This window comes from Mercenaria mercenaria, chromosome 13, assembly GCF_021730395.1.
Source record: "Mercenaria mercenaria strain notata chromosome 13, MADL_Memer_1, whole genome shotgun sequence".
In the NCBI taxonomy this organism is placed as follows: Eukaryota; Metazoa; Mollusca; class Bivalvia; order Venerida; family Veneridae; genus Mercenaria; species Mercenaria mercenaria.
The window spans coordinates 28,652,319-28,674,322 of record NC_069373.1 but is presented as its reverse complement, the minus strand read 5'-3'; the positions used below and the strand labels follow the sequence as shown (position 1 = coordinate 28,674,322).

Genomic DNA, 22,004 nt, shown 5'->3' with positions numbered 1-22,004 from the left:
CTTGCAAAAAGCAGGATGGAGTTATGTTTCTTGATGTACAGAGTCAGCTTATGATGGTGAACAACTGTTGCAAGTTTCAAAGCAATAGCTTGAATAGTTTAGGAGAAAAGCTGACCTAAACATAGAACTTAAACAAGAAATCTGATATTTTCTAAGTCCAAAAGGGGCCATAATTCTTGCAAAAAGCAGGATGGAGTTATGTTTCTTGCTGTACAGGGTCAGCTATTGATGGTGAACAAGTGTTGCAAGTTTCAAAGCAATATCTTTGATAGTTTAGGAGAAAAGCTGACCTAAACATAAAACTTAACCAGGCAACGCAGACGCTGACACCAACGCCAACACCGATCAAGTGATGACAATAACTCATCATTTTTTTTTTCAAAAAAATCAGATGACCTAAAAAAAAAAAAATGATGAGATAAATTACTACAGAAACAAGAGCTGTCGGAGGACAGTAACGCTCGACTATTCAACAGCCTTGTCAATTGAATGAATATAAAAGTTGAAAAAGGGGCATAATTTTGTAAAATGCAGAGTAGAGGTATTGAACCTCTGTACTGCATGTCATACATGACAGTGAACAAGTGTGTGAAGTTTCAATCCTTTCCAATTTGTGGATACTGAGATACCAGCTTACATACAAAAACTTAACCAAAAACTGCTAAGTCAAAGGGGCATAATTTTGTAAAAATGCCAAGTAGAGTTATGGGACCTTCACAGTGCATGTTAGATCATGGCAGTGAACAAGTGTGTGAAGTTTCAATCCATTCCAATTATTGGATACTGAGATATCAGATTACATACAAAAATTTAACCAAAAACTGCTAAGTCGAAAAAGGGGCATAACTTTGAAAAAAAAAGAGAGTAGAGTTATGGGACTTGCTTAGTGCATGTCAGATCATGATAGTGAACAAGTATGTGAAGTTTCAATCCATTCCCATTAGTAAGTACTGAGATACCAGCTTACATACAAAACCTTAACCAAAAATTTCTAAGTCGAAAAAGGGGCATAATTTTGTAAAAAAGCAAAATAGAGTTATGGAACCTGTGCAATGTAGGTCAGTTCATCACAGTGAATAAGTGTGTGAAGTTTCAATCCATTCCCACAAGTGGTTACTGAGTTACCAGCTTACATACAAAACCTTAACCAAAAATTTCTAAGTCAAAAAAGGGGCATAATTTTGTAAAAAAGCAAAACAGAGCTATGGAACCTGTGCAATGTAAGTCAGTTTGTCACAGTGAATAAGTGTGTGAAGTTTCAATCCATTCCCACAAGTGGTTACTGAGATACCAGCTTACATACAAAACCTTAACCAAAATCGGGACACGGACGCGGACGCGGACGCCGACACATGGGCAAGTCCAATAGCTCTACTATTCTATGAATAGTCGAGCTAAATACGTATATGTGTTGCTGTTATAATACCTACCGCTATATATATTTAGAATTCATTTGTTAGGTTTTACATAGCAGTTTAGTTTGTATTGTACAAACAATAATTAAAGATCTGAAAATTTTGGTGTTAAAATCAATTAAAGAAGTGATACTTATTTCAAAATTTAATTTTTTTTATTTTATTGTAGAGAATATTTTTTTTATTTTCACTTTCTGAAATATAGCAGAAATACTGTTATGTCAACATATCAGCACTTAATGATCATAAACTATGCATGTTTTACTTTCTTTGTTTTTTCTTCTATGCTGGTTAACTTGTAAAGTTTTAACAACCTTTCAGTTGATACGAGTTTTAAACATGGTCTAAAATGATAACAATCTCTATTTAATGTTAGGCAAAAGGCTTTTTTTGTAAATTTCAGTTTAATTCATAATAACATTTTATCATTCAAAAGAAATCAGGTACTAGGTAAAATGAAACTTTTCATTTTTTTTATTAACATCTTTACATCAGGTTTGAAAGAAAAGATCAAGTCCAAGATTCTGAACACATTTTACTGCAAGATAACTTACAGCCATTTTTAGCAACAACGTTAGAAATATGTTTTTTTTTTTAATCAATTTAGAATTCTTACAAAAAAGGAAAACTTATAGTATGTATATTGTACAATTTTAAATAGACAGATATAAACTTTAAAATCATTAATATTCATGGGAGACTAATTTTCATGACCTTGGTTAAATTGATTCACTTAATTTTTATCCCAATAAACGATTGACATTTCCGCTCAATTTATCTTCAAAAGTTGAAATCTATAAATTTATATCCCAACAGGAAATTTCATGCCAAGGAAATAAAATGGTTTCACAGTAGTCTCCCCTGGTTGCAAACATCCATATATTATTTATACTAGGTTTTGGAAGAAAGTCCCTCAGTTCTAGAAGATTCCCCTGTCTTTTTTATGTGCAAGTTGTAAAGCATAAATATAATCCCAGTGAAAATGTCACCAAAATCTCAGTGAAATTTCATTGAAACGGGTGAAATTTAACAAAATGATAAAAATTTAGTGGAATTTCACTAAAATTTCACTGAAATTTCAATGAAATTTGGTGCAATTCATTTCTCACCAAAATTAATTTTTCAGTGAAATTTTGATTGTCAAATTTTTGTGAGCAAAATTTTGGTGAGAAAATCTTATGAATTTATACATCATTATTTAGAAGTAAAGCCTTACTATGTACACTCATGTGCCAAATTAATGTCCTAAAATGGCCACCAAGTTATTAATTTAAAAGGGGACAGCAAATTCAAAGCATATTTTCTTCCAGTTGAAATGCAATTAAGGGTAGGATAATTTTTCTGGGTTACAATCTATAATAGCACCAAGGGAAATAACTGGTGATTACATATTTCGTCTGCAAAGTCACATTGATAGCAAACTCGAAGAGCAGGCCCAAAGGGCCTGCTCGAGAATCGAGCTTTATGGTAACGCAAGTATACTTCCACACTTGGTGATGGATTTGAAAAGTTTCGTCGGAAGTTCTTAAAAAGCGCACCCTAACGGATAGGTGCTCACAGGAAGTACTTCTTTCCGGAGTGAATACAGAACTTCATTCAATTGCTAAAAAATATTCATCACTCAACAGTAATGAAAGAATGCTTTCCAGTTGTTTGAAAAAATATTATTTTCATTTAAAAGATCAAGCATCGGCCAGAAAATGGGAAAAATGTCATCAATAAGCAGAAAGAAACGGGAACGCGGTAATGACGTCACTGTGACACCGGCTTCCCATAATTTTTGCAACGTATGATATTCACTGTTACAGGGATGGTGACACTAAATGTAGACTTTTTCGAGTGAATAGGTTCTCCTGAATTCTTGTGAGTAGGGAATAGTTTCTTTGTGACAAATAAATGATGCATAATATTTTTAGCTAAATCCGATTTCTTTGAGCTCGCTTTGAGGCTTTGCCTTATTTCATATTAGAAGATTTGATTCCATCTGTGAAAAATACCATATTTTCATTACATGAACATGGTTATAGTGGAAGAAAAATTTCAGAATAATTGAAAATTGATAGTTCTACAGTAAATAAGTGTTCAAAGCTTTTAAAACAATGCTGAAAATTTAGAAAACATTGATGTAAACAAGTGGGTGGGGAAATGTAGAAAAAAAAGAAGATAAGTGTGAGACTAACATAAACATCACAGGAATGATCCTTAGGTAGCCCCCTTCAAAATTATTCAAAGAATTGAAATTCAAGGAGAACTCTGGTTGTCATGGCAACCAAAAGGAAAAACTTTAAAAATCTTCTTGTCCAAAACCTCAGTTCATAGGGCTTTTATATTTGGCATGTAGCATATCATCTAGTGGTCCTCTACCACGATAGTTCAAATTATTCCCCTAGGGTCCAATATGGCCCCGCCCTGGGGTCACTTGGTTTATATAGACTTATATAGGGAAAAACTTTGGAAATCTTCTTGTCAAAAACCACAGGACCTAAGGGCTTTGATATTTGGTACCATATGCAATTAACATTATCTTGAGGTCTACTACCAAGACTTTTCAAATTATGTCGCTGGAATGAGAAGAGGCCCATCCCGGACCCCGGGGTCCCAAGTTTTACATAGACTTATAAAGAAAAAGAATAAGGGTGTTTTTTTCGGCTGTTTTTACAGCCGATATTGGGCTATATTCCCAAAGCCAAAAAGTATCGTTTTTTTTCCCCAAAATGAGTGCAAAAATTCCCAATCTACATTCTGAAAAAATCATCAAAATAGCACAAACATCGACTAAATTATGGACAATTTTGTAATGGCAGTATGTTCAAGAGGTTGTACAATGTGAAACAAGTGTATGAGAAAGTGCCTAAACACATCCTTACTATATCCTAAACCGCAAGACTTAGGCCTTTGATATTTGGTATGTAATATTGCCGTATGGTCCTCTACCTTGGTTGTTCAAATAATTACCCAGGGGTGAAAAGAGGACCCACCACGGGGGTCCCAAGTTTTAGACAGACTTACATCTAGGCATTTGTTTTTAAAAATGTTCATGTCTGTAAGTTCAAGGCCTAAGCCTTTGATTCTTGGTATGTAGCATTGCCTAGTGGTTCCCTAACAAATTTGGTCAAATTATGCCTCTGGAATGAAAAGAGGTCCCAGCCTGAGGGTCACTTGTTATATGACTTAGGCCATACCAAATTGATTAATAGTTCTTCGGAAAATTTTCCAAAAAAAATGGAGCGAGCGAGTGAAATTTTTATTTTATTTTTTTTTTCTCAATTTTGATTTTTTCAGAGGCGGGTAGATTTTACATGGAGCGAGCGGGCTTTTTTTATTTTTTTTCCCAGCTTGGACCCTTGAGGAGGCGGTTATGATTATACATGAAGTTAACATTTCTTTAGAAATAACACAGAAATCAAACATTTACAGTGTGGGTAACACAGTATATAGCTTTTCTATTATGTTTTAAAGACTACATGAATGATTTTGCAAATAAATTTTACCAAACCTCACTGAATCACTTTGGTTTTTTTTAGTTATAATTTCTAAGGGATGAGTGTCTTATTTTTAATTTTGATTTTTCTACATTAATCTGAAGGCCTGCCATTTTAACGGCACAGCATGAGGAATATTTAAGACAAAACAGGCACATGTGTGGAATAACATTTCTTCTGAAACACAGTTAGATGGCTTCGGCACATGAACAACTTTGTGCCCCTAGTGGAACTCTAACCCATAGAGGTGAAGGGAAGTAATAAACCACTTGACCAGTGAGACCAAACAGAGTTGGTTATACAGATGCTTCGACATTGCTCGAATCCCTTTGGAATAATTTCTTATCAGATCAGGCTAGCTTATATTTTTGTGGTGGAGATTCATTTCAGGCAAAAATGATAACAAGATTGACAAAGAATGATCCCAATGAATGAACGTGCCTACTTCATTACCTACCGACACATCGAAGGCCATGTGTGGCACTAGCACAGACACTCCAGATTTAAAACAAATGATGAACAACACCATAATTCCTGACTTTTTGAGTTTGGGTCATTAGTAACATGTATTACGGACGCATGAAATCCGATCAATATCACTTTGACGCATTAAAACAGCGATAAAACCTGCTTTGCCGTTATTATTCCGGACCGCGTAATCGGGGAAAAAAAAAAAAAATTTTCGGAGATTTTTATGTACGTGCGGGCGGGTGATTTTTATTTTTTTTTCTCAGGAATGAAATTATTGATGCGGTAGTTCCGACGAACGACATATCAATTTGGTATGGCCTTACATAGAAAAAAAATACTTCAAAAATTTTCTGATCTTTTTTCCTAGATTATTCTAGTACAATTAGCTGATGACCCCAAGTAATCTGGGGTTACCTGACTTTGTCCTTGACCTTAGTAACTTTTTTGCTTTGAAATTTTGCCAAATTCTTTACATGAAATTTCATTGATATTTCTGTCAAATTTTGGCAAAATTTTGACAAAATGTCTTTGAAATTTCTCTGAAAGAATTTGGCAAAATATTGATGAAATTTGGTGAAATTTCAGAGAAATATCAATAAAATTTTACCAAAATTCACCGAAATAATTTGGCAAAATAATGATGAAATTTGGTGAAATTTCACAGAAATATCACTGAAATTTCACCGAAAGAATTGGCAAAATATTTATGAAATTTGGCGAAATTTCACAGAAATATCAATGAAATTTCATCAAAATTCACCAAAAGAATTTGGCAAAATATTTCTGAAATTTGGTGAAATTTCACAGAAATGTTACTGTTATTTTGGCAAAATTTTAATGAAATTTCAACAAAGTTTTACTGATAATTTACCAAAATCTTTCACTGTTATTTAACTGATATTTTATTGAAATTTCATTGAAATATCAGTGAAATTTCACTGATCATTTTCACTGGGGAAGAATTTGTTCATCCTTAAAACTGTAAGGCAGCTCTACGTGCAGCTGAGGGAAAGAAATTGTTAGCCACTTATATCCAAGTTTTACTGTAATTAACGGATTAACCTATACCTTGTGACAAGCAATTCACATTAATTTTGCATTTTCATATCATATAATAATGTTTTAACCTAAAAGATAGGTTGTAACTTCAATTTTTTTATCCAGGTTCAGTGACTAACTAAATATCCCATAAATGTATCTAAGGCTAGAGTTTTTTTATCTTTCGTTTTACGGGAGATTTTTGAAAAATGAGCAGGGGGAGGAGGGAATAAAAATAAAAATAAAAAGCTTGAAAGTGAGCATCTCGGAAAAAAATAAAAATAAAATAGAATTTTATAAGATTTTTTTTATTTTGATGAACTTTCGTTTCAAGTTTTGTTTACTTGTGTTTGTGTCCAGTATTTAATATTGTGATGTATTGTTATGTTGTAAGACTATACAAGCAAATTCAATGAATTGGAATCCCCCGCCGAAAGGGTCAGAGTTGAGGAACGGCAAAAAAATATATCCAGCAAAAAGTTAAGAATGTTACCAAGAAGCAAATAATTTCATTAGTCAAAATCAAATTAAAAGAAAATGAATGGTTTGTTTGGGTGGGGCTGGGGGGGAGGATACAACAGTTTACATGTTGATTATAAATATTGATAGAAAATGAAAAATGAAAAAAAAAAAATAAAAAAATGGTGGGGGGGGGGGGGGGGGGGGGTAAGGTAGTGACCAGGTGTAGGTACACAACATCACATGTTTATAATAAATGTTCATGGAAAAGAATGAAAGAAGTTTAATGAAATTCTTCCAATTGGTTGGTTTGTTATGTACAGATCTGTGGATTTTTAAACAATTAAAGGGCAATAACTATATGGAAAATTGACCAATCGAAAAAAAACTTGAAGGGCATCGTCGCAGTATCTTGGTTCATGTCTGTTTCAAGTTTGATGAAATTCTACCTGCTAGTTACTGAGAAATGGCTGCAGACGGACATTTTTCATTAAATCAAGGGCAATAACTCTGACGGATATTGACCTATCAAAAAAAAAAAACTTGACCGGCATCAGCACAGTATCTTGGTTCATGTCTATTTCAAATTTGATGAAATTCTACCTGTTAGTTACTGAGAAATGGCTGCAGACGGACATTTTTTATTAAATCAAGGGCAATAACTCTGAGGGAAATTGACCAATCAAAAAAAAAACTTGACGGGCATCATCGCAGTATGTTGGTTCATGTTTATTTCAAGTTTCATGAAATTCTACCAAGTAGTTACTGAGAAATGGCTGCGGACGGACGGACGGACGGACGGACTGACGGACGGACAACGCCATTTCAATAACCCCCTCCCGATTTCATCGGCGGGATAAAGCCATTTATACAGGATGAACATTGAATAAAATTTTCATGCATGCTTGTGAATAAACTGCTTCAGGCACTGTAACTCACACTGGCAAGTCTTTAAAATTCAGAAAGCTTGTTTTACTTAATTTAAGTGGAAGACAAAAATTATTTTATCTGTTACAACAGCCACAGTAAATTTCAGTGACAGCAAGTAGAGACTAAACACGTCTGGTATAAAGTGGCTTAATTAGTAGTGTAGTAGTTTTGGTGGTTTGGTTTGCTTGCATCTTCTGCTGTGTAACCTCTGCTTTTTATACATAATATTTACTTATTGTATCTTTCACCAATATCATCTTTAATGAGCTAACTTTACAGTTTATGCCAGCTCATAATATACTGGATTTTATCAGCAAAATAAAGTATTTAATAACTTTGAATAACAGTCACAGTGCAGAGGGCAAGATTTTTTTTTCAGTGATGAAAAACGAAAGATAATCTAGCAAAAAGTAATCTGAAAATTTACCTCATTTAACTCTGTGATTTGCACCTTTTTATAATACACTTAGTGCAAGTACTGAAGTTGCTTCTGTAATTTGCACCTTTTTATACTACACTAAGTTCAAGTACTGAAGTTGCATCACTTTTTGTCAAAATATTGTCTCCAATAAAAAGTATTCTTTATTATTCTTTATACACTTATGAATTCTATTGAAGTTACAAAAGAAATGGACCATCTGTCTGAGATTTTGCCAACACTACCAGTTGCTTTATGCCAGACAGTCCCAAGCCTGTGTAAAGTGTGAGGGGTCACCATTGAAATAAAAATGTAAAAACAATCTGCTGTTACAAACATTTATTTGTTCTGCAAACAACTAATGTTTTGAATAAAATTTAATGTCAAAGCACCTTTGATATTGTATTACCTTTCTATGGCAAACTTGTAAGTTGAATCTATTGAAAACAAAATGTAAGACAATCTTTAGACAATTGAATACTTTTAATACTGTCACTTTTATGAAAGGAGTATTATGTACAATAGTATTATTTCCCGAAAAATATATATTTTGAAAAGTGTCTAAAACAATTTGGACACAATCATCGTCCATCCACCCGTGTAGAAAGAGAGAAAAAAAACGTTAAAGATTATCGGTAATTATTCAGTGATAAACTAAGTAATGTTGACCTTGTTTTCATGATCAATTTACACCCCCTCTAAGAGCTAAAAGAAGTGTGTCAGTATCTCGACATCTGAAGCGGAGATCAAAGCGGTATTTTTGCTCGAGATTGTCATGGCATTACGTCATGTTTTCGCGCCATGTGACACATCACTGTCTGATCGTACCGCATTGGTTCTTAAAATTGCTGAGAAATAGAAATCAATAAAAAATTTCTTCTTTAATTTGTTATCAAAAGCGAATGTGCTATATCCCGTATAAAAGGTAAATGTCTCAAACGATAGTTACTATAGTGGATATCCTACCTCTGTGACCTATTTGCCCTCAAGGAATTTACATTATTGTTTGACAAGAAAAACTTTTAAATTGTTGGTCAAAAATACATGTACAAAGATTCATTTAAAACTTATTAAAAACCGCAGTGACATCACATTGCTTTATTTTAAAATCGCATTTCTATTTACGTTCACGAGGTCACGTAACCTATTCTGCCGCACTAACAGAAATCTGTTTGCCAAAAATCGTCTTACTCCATGTATTGTAATCGCAGCCACTTTTTCATTATTCAAGATTTTTTTATTCTGTTTTTTGTACTTTCTGGTCAAAAGTCTGAATTTTAAGCCCATAGTATTCATCATTTATTTACTTTTAGAAAGAAATAAGTAACTAAGATCGCGCTGTTTGAATTTTTACAAATGATTATATGAAAATTCGACCGTTTTTATAGAATTTTGCCTACATTTCTGTCGATATCTTATTAAAATCATTATAGAATTCAAAAAGTATTATTTCTCAAGGGGTGTTGAAAACTTGAAGCGAAAATATTAAAAAATGAATGAACTACACACGGTTTTTGTGTACGTGTCGATGTAAATTAGATGTTACGATAGGTCACACGTGCTTGTGGAATGGAAAATTACCGGCATGACGTTTTGATATCTTTATCTGTTTCCAGTCAATCCAGATAGTGACTGGACCATCTCAAAGTTTGTTGACGTTTTGTAGATGTAATTTCTAAATTTGGTAAAGTAAGGACGTAAAAAAAAACACTCGCCCGATCGGTCGAGTACACAGCGAGGTCCACTCGTCCTACTCAGACTTAACTCGCCAATGCGAGCAGGCGAGTGGAATTTTACACCCTGTTAATGCCGATAAATGTACGGCAAAACACGATATTTTGCACGCTTAAACTCCCTTCCTGTGAAATTACGTCCAGGTGAAAATACACTAATTTTATTTTCTTTGGGGCTGTAAACAACTGACCGGCGGAAAAAATAAAATAAAATTCGGGAAAATGAATTTTAATTTTATTCCACTTTTGCAATATTTAGGACCGGCGCTCCCGTAAAATGAAAAATAAAAAAACTCTGGCCTAATGTCTCACAATTTGTCAAAGTCTTAAAAATGTATTTGTTGGATTAATTGTCACACAAAAACAATTTTAGTCATATAAAACTTTTCCAGCTTTAATGGTACAGGATGACCCAAGCTCACTTTCCCTCTAGTCATTATTTCATCACAGGTAGACACTTAGGTAGAACCTCATCCTTTCAAACCCTTATCAGTGAGGGGTTGACAAATGTTAAACTATGTTTATGATAGTGTAAATATGTAAATTGTGATAATTTACCAATATTTCTGAACTTTCTAAAAAATTATTAAAAGTGAGAAAATTCTAGACATACAAATACTGTAATACTATGCACTTACTTCAGAACGGCCTCATCTTTATTGATAAACAAATACAGTAACGAATGCATAAAGATCAATTCTCTCAATCAGTCAAATTGTAATTAGCCTCGAAATTAATTTGCCTTTTATTTTACAAGTGATTAATCAATCAATTAGTATTCAGTCAATCAGTCAAATGCATGCATATAATTAGTTAAGCCTATAACCTGTCACATTATGTACCATCACCTCATCTGCTGGCAGGTAAAATCTAGAGATGTACAGGGTTACATACAGTGCTTACACATTCTGACATTTTGAGAAATTACTATTACTGTACTATCAATCATAATAATGAAACTTTTTATCACATAATAAGAACAAACTGCTGCAGACACCATGGTAAAATATATTCAACAACTTTCACAAGCTAGATGGTGTCATAATGTCATGGCAGAGCCTAAACTTCAACAAGAAATCACAGAGTGATCTTGGCGCCCACCAATGTGCCATTTTTGAGTGTTCCAAATTTCAAGACTTATTGACTAGCTCAAGGTCAAATTTCATTTCCGTACACAACACTGTAGATCAATTTCAAGGACAAAGTTCTTCGTACACAAAACTCTGCATGTGCATCAAGTTTGAAGGCTGTAGTTTGAGAAATTTGAAAGTAGGTCACTAGGTCAACCTTAAGGTCAAATTTTATTTCGGTACACAAAACTATGCAAGTGGTCCAAATTTGAAGGCTGTAACTTCAGAAATGTGAAAGTAGGTCACTAGGTCAAAATCAATGTCAAATTACACTTCAGAACACAAATCTATGCATGTGGTCCAAGTTTAAAACCTGTACCTTCAAAAATGTGAAAGTAGGTCACTAGGTCAATGTCAAGGTCAAAGTTTGTTTCGGTACACAATCCTATGCATGTGGGCTAAATTTGAAGCCTGTAGCTACAGAAATGTGAAAGTAGGTCACTAGGTCAATCTTAAGGTCAAAGTTCATTTCGATTCACAAAACTATGCAAGTGGTCCAAATTTGAAGGCTGTAGCTTGAGAAATGTGAAAGTAGGTCACTAGGTCAAAATCAAGGTCAAATTTTATTTCGGAACACAGAACTATGCATGTGGTCCAAATCTGAAGCCTGTACCTTCAACAAGAGATCACAGAGTGATCTTGGCACCCACCATTGCGCCATTTTTGATTGTTCCAAATTTCAAGACTAGCTCAAGGTCAAAATCAAGGTCAAATTTCATTTCAGTACACACCACTGTGCATGTGGTCAATGCATGTGGTCCAAATTTGAAAGTAGGTCACAAGATAAATTTCAAGGTCAAAGTTCATTTCGGTAAACAAAACAATGCTTCAAATATGGAGGCTGCAGCTTGAGAAATGTGAAAGTAGGTACTAGATAAAAATCAATGTCAAATTTCAATTCAGAACACAAAAATATGCAAGTGGTCCAAATTTGAAGCCTGTAGCTTGAGAAATGTGAAAGTAGGTCACTAGGTCAATCTCAAGATCAAAGTTCATTTCAGTACACAAAACTATGCATGTGGTCCAAATTTGAAGGCTGTAGATTGAGAAATGTGAAAGTAGGTCACTAGGTCAATGTTGAGGTCAAATTTCATTTCGGTACACAAAACTATGCATGTAGTCCAAATTTGATGGCTGTAGCTTGAGAAATGTACAAGTAGGTCACTAGGTCAATGTCAAAGTTTTTTTCAGTACACAAAACTATGCATGTGGTCCAAATTTTAAGGTTGTAGCTTGAAAAATGTGAAAGTAGGTCACTAGGTCAATGTCAAGGTCAAATTTCATTTCGGTACACAAAACTATGCATGTGGTCCAAATTTGAAAGCTGTAGCTTGAGAAATGCGAATGTAGGTCACTAGGTCAATGTCAAGGTCAAAGTTTTTTCCGGTGCACAAAATTATGCATGTAGTCCAAATTTGAAGGCTGTAGGTACAGAAATGTGAAAGTAGGTTGCTAGGTTAAGATCAAGGTCAAATCATGTCAATGTTCATCTCCCCACTCAAAACTATACATGTGGTCCAAATTTGAATGCTGTAGGTTATTGACAAGGTTTTAAAAGTTTTTCCCTATATAAGTCTATATGAACCATGTGACCTCCGGGGGCGGGCCATATTTGACCCTAGGGGGAGAATTTGAACAAACTTGGTAGAGAACCAGGAGATGATGCTACATAACAAATATCAAAGCCATATGCTTTGCGGTTTGGACAAGAAGATTTTCAAAGTTTTTCCCTATATAAGTCTATGTAAATCATATGACCCCCAGGGCGGGGCCATATTTGGCCCTAGGGGGATAATTTGTACAATCTTAGTAGAAGACCACTAGATGATGTCACATGCAAAATATCAAAGCTCTAGGCCCTATGGTTTTGAACAAGAAGTTTTTCAAAGTTTTTCCCTATTTAAGTATATATATACCATGTGACCCCGGGGCGTGGCCAAATTTGACCCCAGGGATAAAATTTGAATCATCTTGGTAGAGGACCACTAGATGATGCTTCATACCAAATATCAAAGCCCTAGGCTCTGTGGTTTTGAACAAGAGGATTTTCAAAATTTTTCCCTATATAAATCTATGTAAATTATAAAAATAAACAAAGGGCCATAACTCACTCAAAAACTGTTGAACCAGTCTGATTTTCAGAAAGACACAACTAGGGTACCAATACATCATTCTGACAAAGTTTGGTCAAAATCCCCCCAGTAGTTTCTGAGGAGATGTGATAACGAGAAATTGTTAACGGACGGACGGAATGACGGACGGATGGACCACGGACGCAGAGTGATTTTAATAGCCCACCATCTGATGATGGTGGGCTAAAAATGTGAAAGAAGGTCACTAGGTCAATGTAAAGGTCAAAGTTTGTTTCAGTACACAAAACTATGCATGTGGTCCAAATCTGAAGGCTGTAGCTTGAGAAATGTAAAAGTATGTCACTAGGTCAAATTTCATTTCGGAACATGAAACTATGCATGTGGTCCAAATTTGAAGCCTGTACCTTCAAAAATGTGAAAGTAGGTCACTAGGTCAATGTCAAGGTCAAGGTCAAAGTTTTTTCAGTGCACAAAACTATGCATGTGGTCCAAATTTGAAGGCTGTAGCTACAAAAATGTGAAAGTAGGTCACTAGGTCAAAATCAAGGTCAACTCATGTCAAGGTTCATCTTGCCACTAAAAACCATACATGTGGCCCAAATTTGAATGTTGTAGGTTATTGACAAGAAGATTTTAAAAGCTTTTCCCTATATAAGTCTATATGAACCATGTGACCCCCAGGGCGGCGCCATATTTGACCCTAGGAGGATAATTTGAACAAACTTGGTAGAGAACCACTAGATGATGCTACATTACAAATGCCAAAGCCCTAGGCTTTGTGGTTTGGACAAGAAGATTTTCAAAGTTTTTCCCTATATAAGTCTATGTAAACCATGTGACCCCCGGGGCGGGGCCATATTTGACCCTAGGGGGATAATTTGAAAAAATCTTAGTAGAAGACCACTAGATGATGTCACATACAAAATGTCAAAGCCCTAGGCCCTGTGGTTTTGAACAAGAGGTTTTTCAAAGTTTTTCCCTATATAAGTCTATATAAACCATGTGACCCCCGGGACGGGGCCATATTAAACCCCAGGGAAATAATTTGAACAATCTTGGTAGAGGACCACTAGATGATGCTTCATACCAAATATCAAAGCCCTAGGCTCTGTGGTTTTGAACAAGAGGATTTTCAAAGTTTTTCCCTATATAAATCTATGTAAATTATAGAAATAAACAAAGGGCCATAACTCACTAAAAAAATTGTTGAACCAGTCTGATTTTCAGGGGGACACAACTAGGGTACCAATACATCATTCTGACAAAGTTTGGTCAAAATCCCCCTGGTAGTTTCTGAGGAGATGCGATAACGAGAAATTGTTAACGGACGGAAGGACAACGGACCACGGACGCAGAGTGATTTGAATAGCCCACCATCTGATGATGGTGGGCTAACAAATAACACTTTAAAACTATACCTTCACATTAACATTTATAATCTCCGTTCATGTCTCATATATCAGATTGTGCCGGTATATAAGCTATCAAAGAAGTATTCATACATTGTTAGCGTAATATGCCTATCCGAGCGTATTCCTAGGTGCCCTGCCTTAATTGGACACTAACCATACAGTGCCCTGCATGTAGACTTACTATACCTTCACATATTAAATGATTTCAGTATCTCCAGGCCTGACTATACCTTCACACATTGAATGATTTCAGTATCTTCAGCCCTTACTATACCTTCACAAATTGAATGATTTCAGTATTTCCAGCCTTTACTATACCTTCACACGCTGAATGATTTCAGTATCTCCAGCTCTTACTAGAATGATTTCAGTATCTGCAGCCCTTACTATACTTTCACACACTGAATGATTTCAGTATCTGCAGCCCTTACCATACCTTCACACACTGAATGATTTCGGTATCTCCATCCCTGACTATACCTTCACACATTGAATGATTTCAGTATCTCCAGCCCTTACTATACCTTCAAACATCGAATGATTTCAGTATCTCCAGCCCTTACCATACCTTCACACATCGAATGATTTCAGTATCTCCAGCCCTTACTATACCTTCACACACTGAATGATTTCGGTATCTCCATCCCTGACTATACCTTCACACATTGAATGATTTCGGTATCTCCATCCCTTACTATACCTTCACACATCGAATGATTTCGGTATCTCCATCCCTTACTATACCTTCACACATTGAATGATTTCAGTATCTCCAGCCCTTACTATACCTTCAAACATCGAATGATTTCAGTATCTCCAGCCCTTACCATACCTTCACACATCGAATGATTTCAGTATCTGCAGCCCTTACCATACCTTCACACACTGAATGATTTCGGTATCTCCATCCCTGACTATACCTTCACACATTGAATGATTTCAGTATCTCCAGCCCTTACTATACCTTCAAACATCGAATGATTTCAGTATCTCCAGCCCTTACTATACCTTCAAACATCGAATGATTTCAGTATCTCCAGCCCTTACCATACCTTCAAACATCGAATGATTTCAGTATCTCCAGCCCTTACCATACCTTCACACATCGAATGATTTCAGTATCTCCAGCCTTTACGATACCTTCACACATCGAATGATTTCAGTATCTCCAGCCCTTACTATACCTTCACACACTGAATGATTTCAGTGTCTCCAGCCCTTACTATACCTTCACACACTGAATGATTTCAGTGTCTCCAGCCCTTACTATACCTTCACACACTGAATGATTTCAGTGTCTCCAGCCCTTACTAAGTTACTATACCTTCACACACTGAATGATTTCAGTATCTCCAGCCCTTACTATACCTTCACACACTGAATGATTTCAGTGTCTCCAGCCCTTACTATACCTTCACACACTGAATGATTTCAGTGTCTCCAGCCCTTACTATACCTTCACACACTGAATGATTTCAGTGTCTCCAGCCCTTACTAAGTTACTATACCTTCACACATTGAATGATTTCAGTATCTCCAGCCCTTACCATACCTTCACACATCGAATGATTTCAGTATCTCCAGCCCTTACTATACCTTCACACATCGAATGATTTCAGTATCTCCAGCCCTTACTATACCTTCACACACTGAATGATTTCAGTGTCTCCAGCCCTTACTATACCTTCACACACTGAATGATTTCAGTGTCTCCAGCCCTTACTAAGTTACTATACCTTCACACACTGAATGATTTCAGTATCTCCAGCCCTTACTATATCTTCACACACTGAATGATTTCAGTATCTCCAGCCCTTACTATATCTTCACACATCGAATGATTTCAGTATCTCCAGCCCTTACTATACCTTCACACATTGAATGATTTCAGTATCTCCAGCCCTTACTATACCTTCACACATTGAATGATTTCAGTATCTCCAGCTAAGAAGCTTCCAAGTAAGCTTGTGCAAATTCCAAATATCAGCTTACTAACAGGCTTACAATTTCTTCTTGTGGCAACTTGCAATTTTGGTTTTGGAGAGTGACTTCAAACAAAGCATTTACCTTTAGCCTGCTGGTGGCAAGTGGCTTTGCCTTTGCGACCTGTGCAGACCAAGATTAGACTGCACTGTTCGCTATTCAAGCCATAAATTTTCAGTGAACACCCCTTGGAATAATAAATGGTACTGCCCAAATTGAATAATGGATCAGTCTATTGTAGGAATTTAGCTTGGTATAAAGGATAGTAAGACAATCCATACTCTACCTTGCCCATCTCTACCAGCCTGCAAGCCATGGCAATGACCTTGACCTTGTACTGTATGGCCATCCTCCAGAAATCATACACAGTATTTGGTACAGGTCCTTGACTCGCAATATAACACCTAGCACCATACTGATCCTTTAAAATTAAAAAAAAATACTTGATCATTTCACAACTGACTTTTTCATGATTTTCTTTCAAAACTAGAAATTATCAAGAGCTCGTAGAACACGAAATGCCCCCCTTGATGCATTCAGTAATTGCACAAGGAACAGAAATTATTTGGTCACTGTACACAAAAGTTTTACTATTCTGGGTCAATGTGACCTTGACCTTTGGCCTAATGACCTCAAAATCAATAGGGGTCATCTGCTGGCGCTGACCAACCTCCCCATCAACTTTCATGATCCTAAGCCAAAGCATTCTTGAGTTACCGTCCGGAAACCATTTAACTGTTCCGGTCCACTGTGACTTTGACCTTTGACCTACTCACTTCAAAATCAATAAGGGCCGTATGCTGATCATGATCAACCTCCCTATCATGTTTCGTGATCCTAGGACAAAGCATTATCAAGTTATTGTCTGGAAACAGTTTAACTGTTCCAGGTCACTGTGACCTTGACTTTTGACCTACTGACCTCAAAATCAATAGGTGTCATCTGCTGTCATGACTAACCTCCCTATCAACTTTCATGATTCCAGGATTAAGCTTTCTTGAGTTATAATCCGGAAACTAACTGTTTCGGGTCATTGTGACCTTGACCTTTTACCTACTGACCTCAAATCATTAAGGGTCATCTGCTGGTCATGACCAACCTCCCTATCATCTTTTATGATCCTAGGCCCAAGCGTTCTTGAGTTATCATCCGGAAACCGTTTAACTGTTCTGGGTCACTGTGACCTTGACCTTTGAGCAACTGACCTCAAAATCAATAGGAGTCATCTGCTGGTCATGACCAACCTCCCTATCAACGTTCATGATCCTAGGCCCAAGCGTTTTTGAGTTATCATCCGGAAACCAATTGGTCTACGGACCGACTGTCATACCGACCGACTGACCGACATCTGCAAAACAATATACCCCACCTTCTTTGAAGGGGGGCATAAAAACTACGAATGTGATCATGGTTGCCACCTAAAATCTAATCATGCTTTATGGCATTATAATAATAATAACATAACTATATATAAAGAATAATGGCTGTTTCAAAAAATCTTTATTCTATAGCTATCTCTATTAATTAATGTCAATTTCCTGTAATAAAGTTTGGATGTACAAATGAAAAAAGTCACTAAACATGAACTTCTGCTTCACTGGCAAAGAAAGACTTTTGCCAAAATGTCTTCTTGAATCAACCTTAATCTTAATGTGAAAACTACTTGGTGCAAGTCATACAATATTAAACATTATTGCATGACCTATATAATATGCCTGTATGCTGTTTGTGCTATATGACCAGGCAATATTAAACACTTGATTTTATTTGACTGAAGTCAAAATCTGATGAAAAAAAATCATGAAAATTTCTTTCTAATGTCTTATAAACACTTATTGGATGGATTTCCCTACAAGAAAACATGTTCTGATTTTTGTGAGAACACATTTTGGTTCCGTAGTTCTTCCTTGAAATCTAAAACTCGTGTGTACAAGTAATCACAAGACTTTAGTGTTCACCTAATTCTAAGCAAAGCAAATTTGGAAAAATGTTGAAAATGGCTAAGGCGTAAAAAAAAAAATTCTTTTGTTTCCGGTATCCCGACCTACCCTAAATTTTTGGCCCGACCCTAAATGTTTTTATGGCCTTGGAGAATAATTTTTTCAACTTTTTGACAAAAAGTTGCCAAACTTCACTTTTTATGCTTTAAACGTGGTCAGTGATGTTAGAAATCAACTTCCTGATGCTCTAAAGACATAACCCCATTATTTGTATTCATTTTTTGACACAAAAATAATTTCCGAAAAGTCTCCCTTAATAAAAAAAATTCAAAAAAAAAAATTTCCGACCTACCTACCCTAATTTTTTTGAGCATGTTACTGGAAACAAAGAATTTTTTTTTTAGGCTTTACAATAAAAGTTTTGTAATTTCATGACAGTATAAGTACTACAGTAATATCCTTTATAAGATCAAGGTTAAATTGAAGACCATTAAATGCAATCAATTTCACGCCTACATAAAAATTACTTATATAGAGTATGTTAAAATATTGTTAGACTTTTTTTTACCTCAATAAAATTGGCATTTATGTAGTCAGACCCATCTTCTCCAGGTATTTCATCCAACACAACGCGTGTCTTGTCAACTGTGGTAAATATAACATCAAGCATAAGAGAAAAAAACATTCAGCAGTGTGCTTTTTTAAATTACAGGACAGTATTATACAAACTGTACCAGATTTATATAGTGTCTTTTTCATGACCAACACATTTAAAGGTGCTTCACATACAAAGACAAAAAGCTCAAAATGCCAAATTCATCCTTTATCAGCACATTCTGGCCAGTGGCTCAGAGCAAAAGAAAAGCCTCCAGAACAGAGACAGAGAAATCTTTTTAGCTACAGGCATGTCCATCTAACATTGCCTACATGTAGCTATTTGTGGATACTGTAGACAAGTCTGGTTTAGTGTGTAGGATCAACTGATAAAAGTGAAGCTGTTTAACTTAGACTATCATTGAAAAAAACATCTGTTTGTGGTAATGCGACCTACCCGTGAAAATCGCTGCGACCAAACTTTTTTTTTTCTGGCCAGTCAGATGAATAAAAATTATTTTACCTATATGATATATGCAAAACAAGAGGGCCATGATGGCCCTATATCGCTCACCTGAGTTAAATTGCTTGCCTGAACAAATTTCTTTGTTAAAGCTTCAAACACAAGAAAGCAGGTCAGTAGGTCATATTCATGGTCACTGAAAGTCAGTTTTAAAATTAGTGTACAAAACTGTACACGTCATCCAAATTTCAAGGCTGTATCTTAAAAAACAAGAAAGTAGGTCACATTCATGGTCACTGAAAGTATGTTTTAAGATCAGTGTGCTAAACTGTACAATCATGTCATCCAAATTTCAAGGCTGTATCTTAAAAAGCAAGAAAGTAGGTCAGTAGGTCACGGTCACAGTTGGGTGACCGTTATCACTTGGTGTCATCAGGTAAATATTATTAAACAGTCTAGGAAATATGATCTGATAATTTTTGAAGTATTTTTGCTAAATAACTCATATATCAAGTGACCTCTGGGGTGGGGCCTCTTTTCACCTCAGGGGCATAATTCTAATAATCTTGTTAGGGAACAACTAGGCAATGATATATACAGAATATCAAAGGCATAGGCTTTGAACTTTCAGGCAAAAAGATTTCTAAAGCTTTTTCCTATATAAGTCTATATAAAACTTGGGACCCCCAGGGCAGGGCCTCTTTCACCCCAGGGGCATGATTTGAATAATTTTGGTATTAGACCACTAGGCAATGCAACATACCAAATATCAAAAGCATAGGCCTTGTAGTTTCAGGCAAGAAGATTTTTAAAGCTTTTTCCTATATATCTCTATGTAAAACTAGGGAACCCTGTGGCCTCTTTTCACCCCAGGGGAATAATTTGAACAATCTTGGTAGAGGACCACAAGGCAATGCTACATACCAGATATCAATAGCCTAGGTCTTGTGGTTTCAGACAAGAAGATTTTTAAAGTTTTTTCCTATACAAGTCTATATAAACCATGTGACCCCCCTGGGCAGGGGCCATATTTCATCCTAGGGAGATCATTTGAATAATCTTGGTAGAGGCCCACTATATGATGCTACATACCAAATATCAAAGCCCTAGGCCCTTTTGTTTTTGACAGGATGATTTTCAAAGTTTTTCCCTATATAAGTCTATAGAAACAATGTGACCCCCAGGGCGGGGCCATATTATATCCTAGGGGGATAACTTAAATAATCTTTGTAGAGGCCCACTAGATGATGCTACATACTAAATATCAAAGCCCTAGGCCTTATGGTTTTGGACAAAAAGATTTTCGAAGTATTTCCCTATATAAGTCTATATAAACCATGTGATTCCCGGGGTGGGGCCATACTTGACCATAGGGGGATAATTTGAACAATCTTGGTAGAGACCCATTAGATGATGCTACCTACCAAATATCAAAGCCCTAGGCCTTGTGGTTTTGGACAAGAAGATTTTTTAAGTTTTTCCTTTCAGTTGCCATGGCAACCAGAGTTCTGTACAGAATTCAATTCATTGAATAATTTTTAAAGAAGACAATCCAAGGATCATCCCTGTGAAGTTTCATCAAAATTGGCTTGGTGGTTTAGGAGGAGATGTTGTTTATAAGAAAGTGTGGACGGATGCCGGCCGGACGCCGGATGGATGGACACCGGACGGTGAGCGATCACAAGAGCTCACTCTGAGCATTTGGCTCAGGTGAGTTAAAAAATCCCTACCAATACCTACCCACACAAAAATTTTGGGTTGTGTTACCGCAAACAAACAATTTTTTAATTACAGCCAGTACTACCGTCTTAGTAAGGTGGAAAACATAAAAGAGTATCTAAATAGATATTTCAAGCGCCTGGACCAGGATTTAAACGTCGCTGTTGTGATAGTTAATAAAATCTGCAAAAAGATCCTTTGAAATCATAGAACACAACCAAGCAACATAAAAGCAGACTCTGTTTATTAAATTAAGTCTATTTGTGAGAGGCAATGAAATGTGCAACACCATCATGACCCCTAGCACCGGCTTAAGCGGAATTCTATACAGTAACAAGAGCACCGCCTTGCGGGTGCTGACGCTCATCTGATTTTTTTTGTATAATAGAAATATTGTCCTACCCATGATTTTCTAAGTCTAAAAAGGGCCATCATTCTTGCAAAAAGCAGGATAGAGTTATGTTTCTTGATGTACAGTGTCCACTTATGATGGTGAAAAACTGTTATATTCAACCAAGAAAATGATTTTTCTAAGTCCAAAAGGGGCAATAATTATTGCAAAAAGCAGGATGGAGTTATGTTGCTTGCTTTACAGGGTCAGCTTATGATGGTGAACAACAGTTGCAAGTTTTAAAGCAATAGTTTTGATGGTTTAAGAGAAAAAGTTGACCTAAACATAAAACTTAACCAAGAAATCTGATATTTTCTAAGTCCAAAAGGGGCC

At 35.9% G+C, this 22,004-nt stretch overlaps 1 protein-coding gene across 2 annotated transcripts in view; it reads right to left on the bottom strand.

Annotated features, from left to right (window-relative positions):
• Positions 1–22,004, bottom strand: part of LOC123529144 (tyrosine-protein phosphatase non-receptor type 12-like) — a 108,621-nt gene that overhangs the window by 72,559 nt on the left and 14,058 nt on the right. For both annotated transcript variants that reach the window (XM_045309363.2, XM_045309362.2), the window contains exons 3-4: positions 19,073–19,149; positions 16,851–16,985 (exon numbers count right to left, since the gene is read on the bottom strand). In XM_045309363.2, the coding sequence (XP_045165298.2) occupies positions 16,851–16,985; positions 19,073–19,149 (212 nt within the window). The remainder of the gene's footprint in view (positions 1–16,850; positions 16,986–19,072; positions 19,150–22,004) is intronic.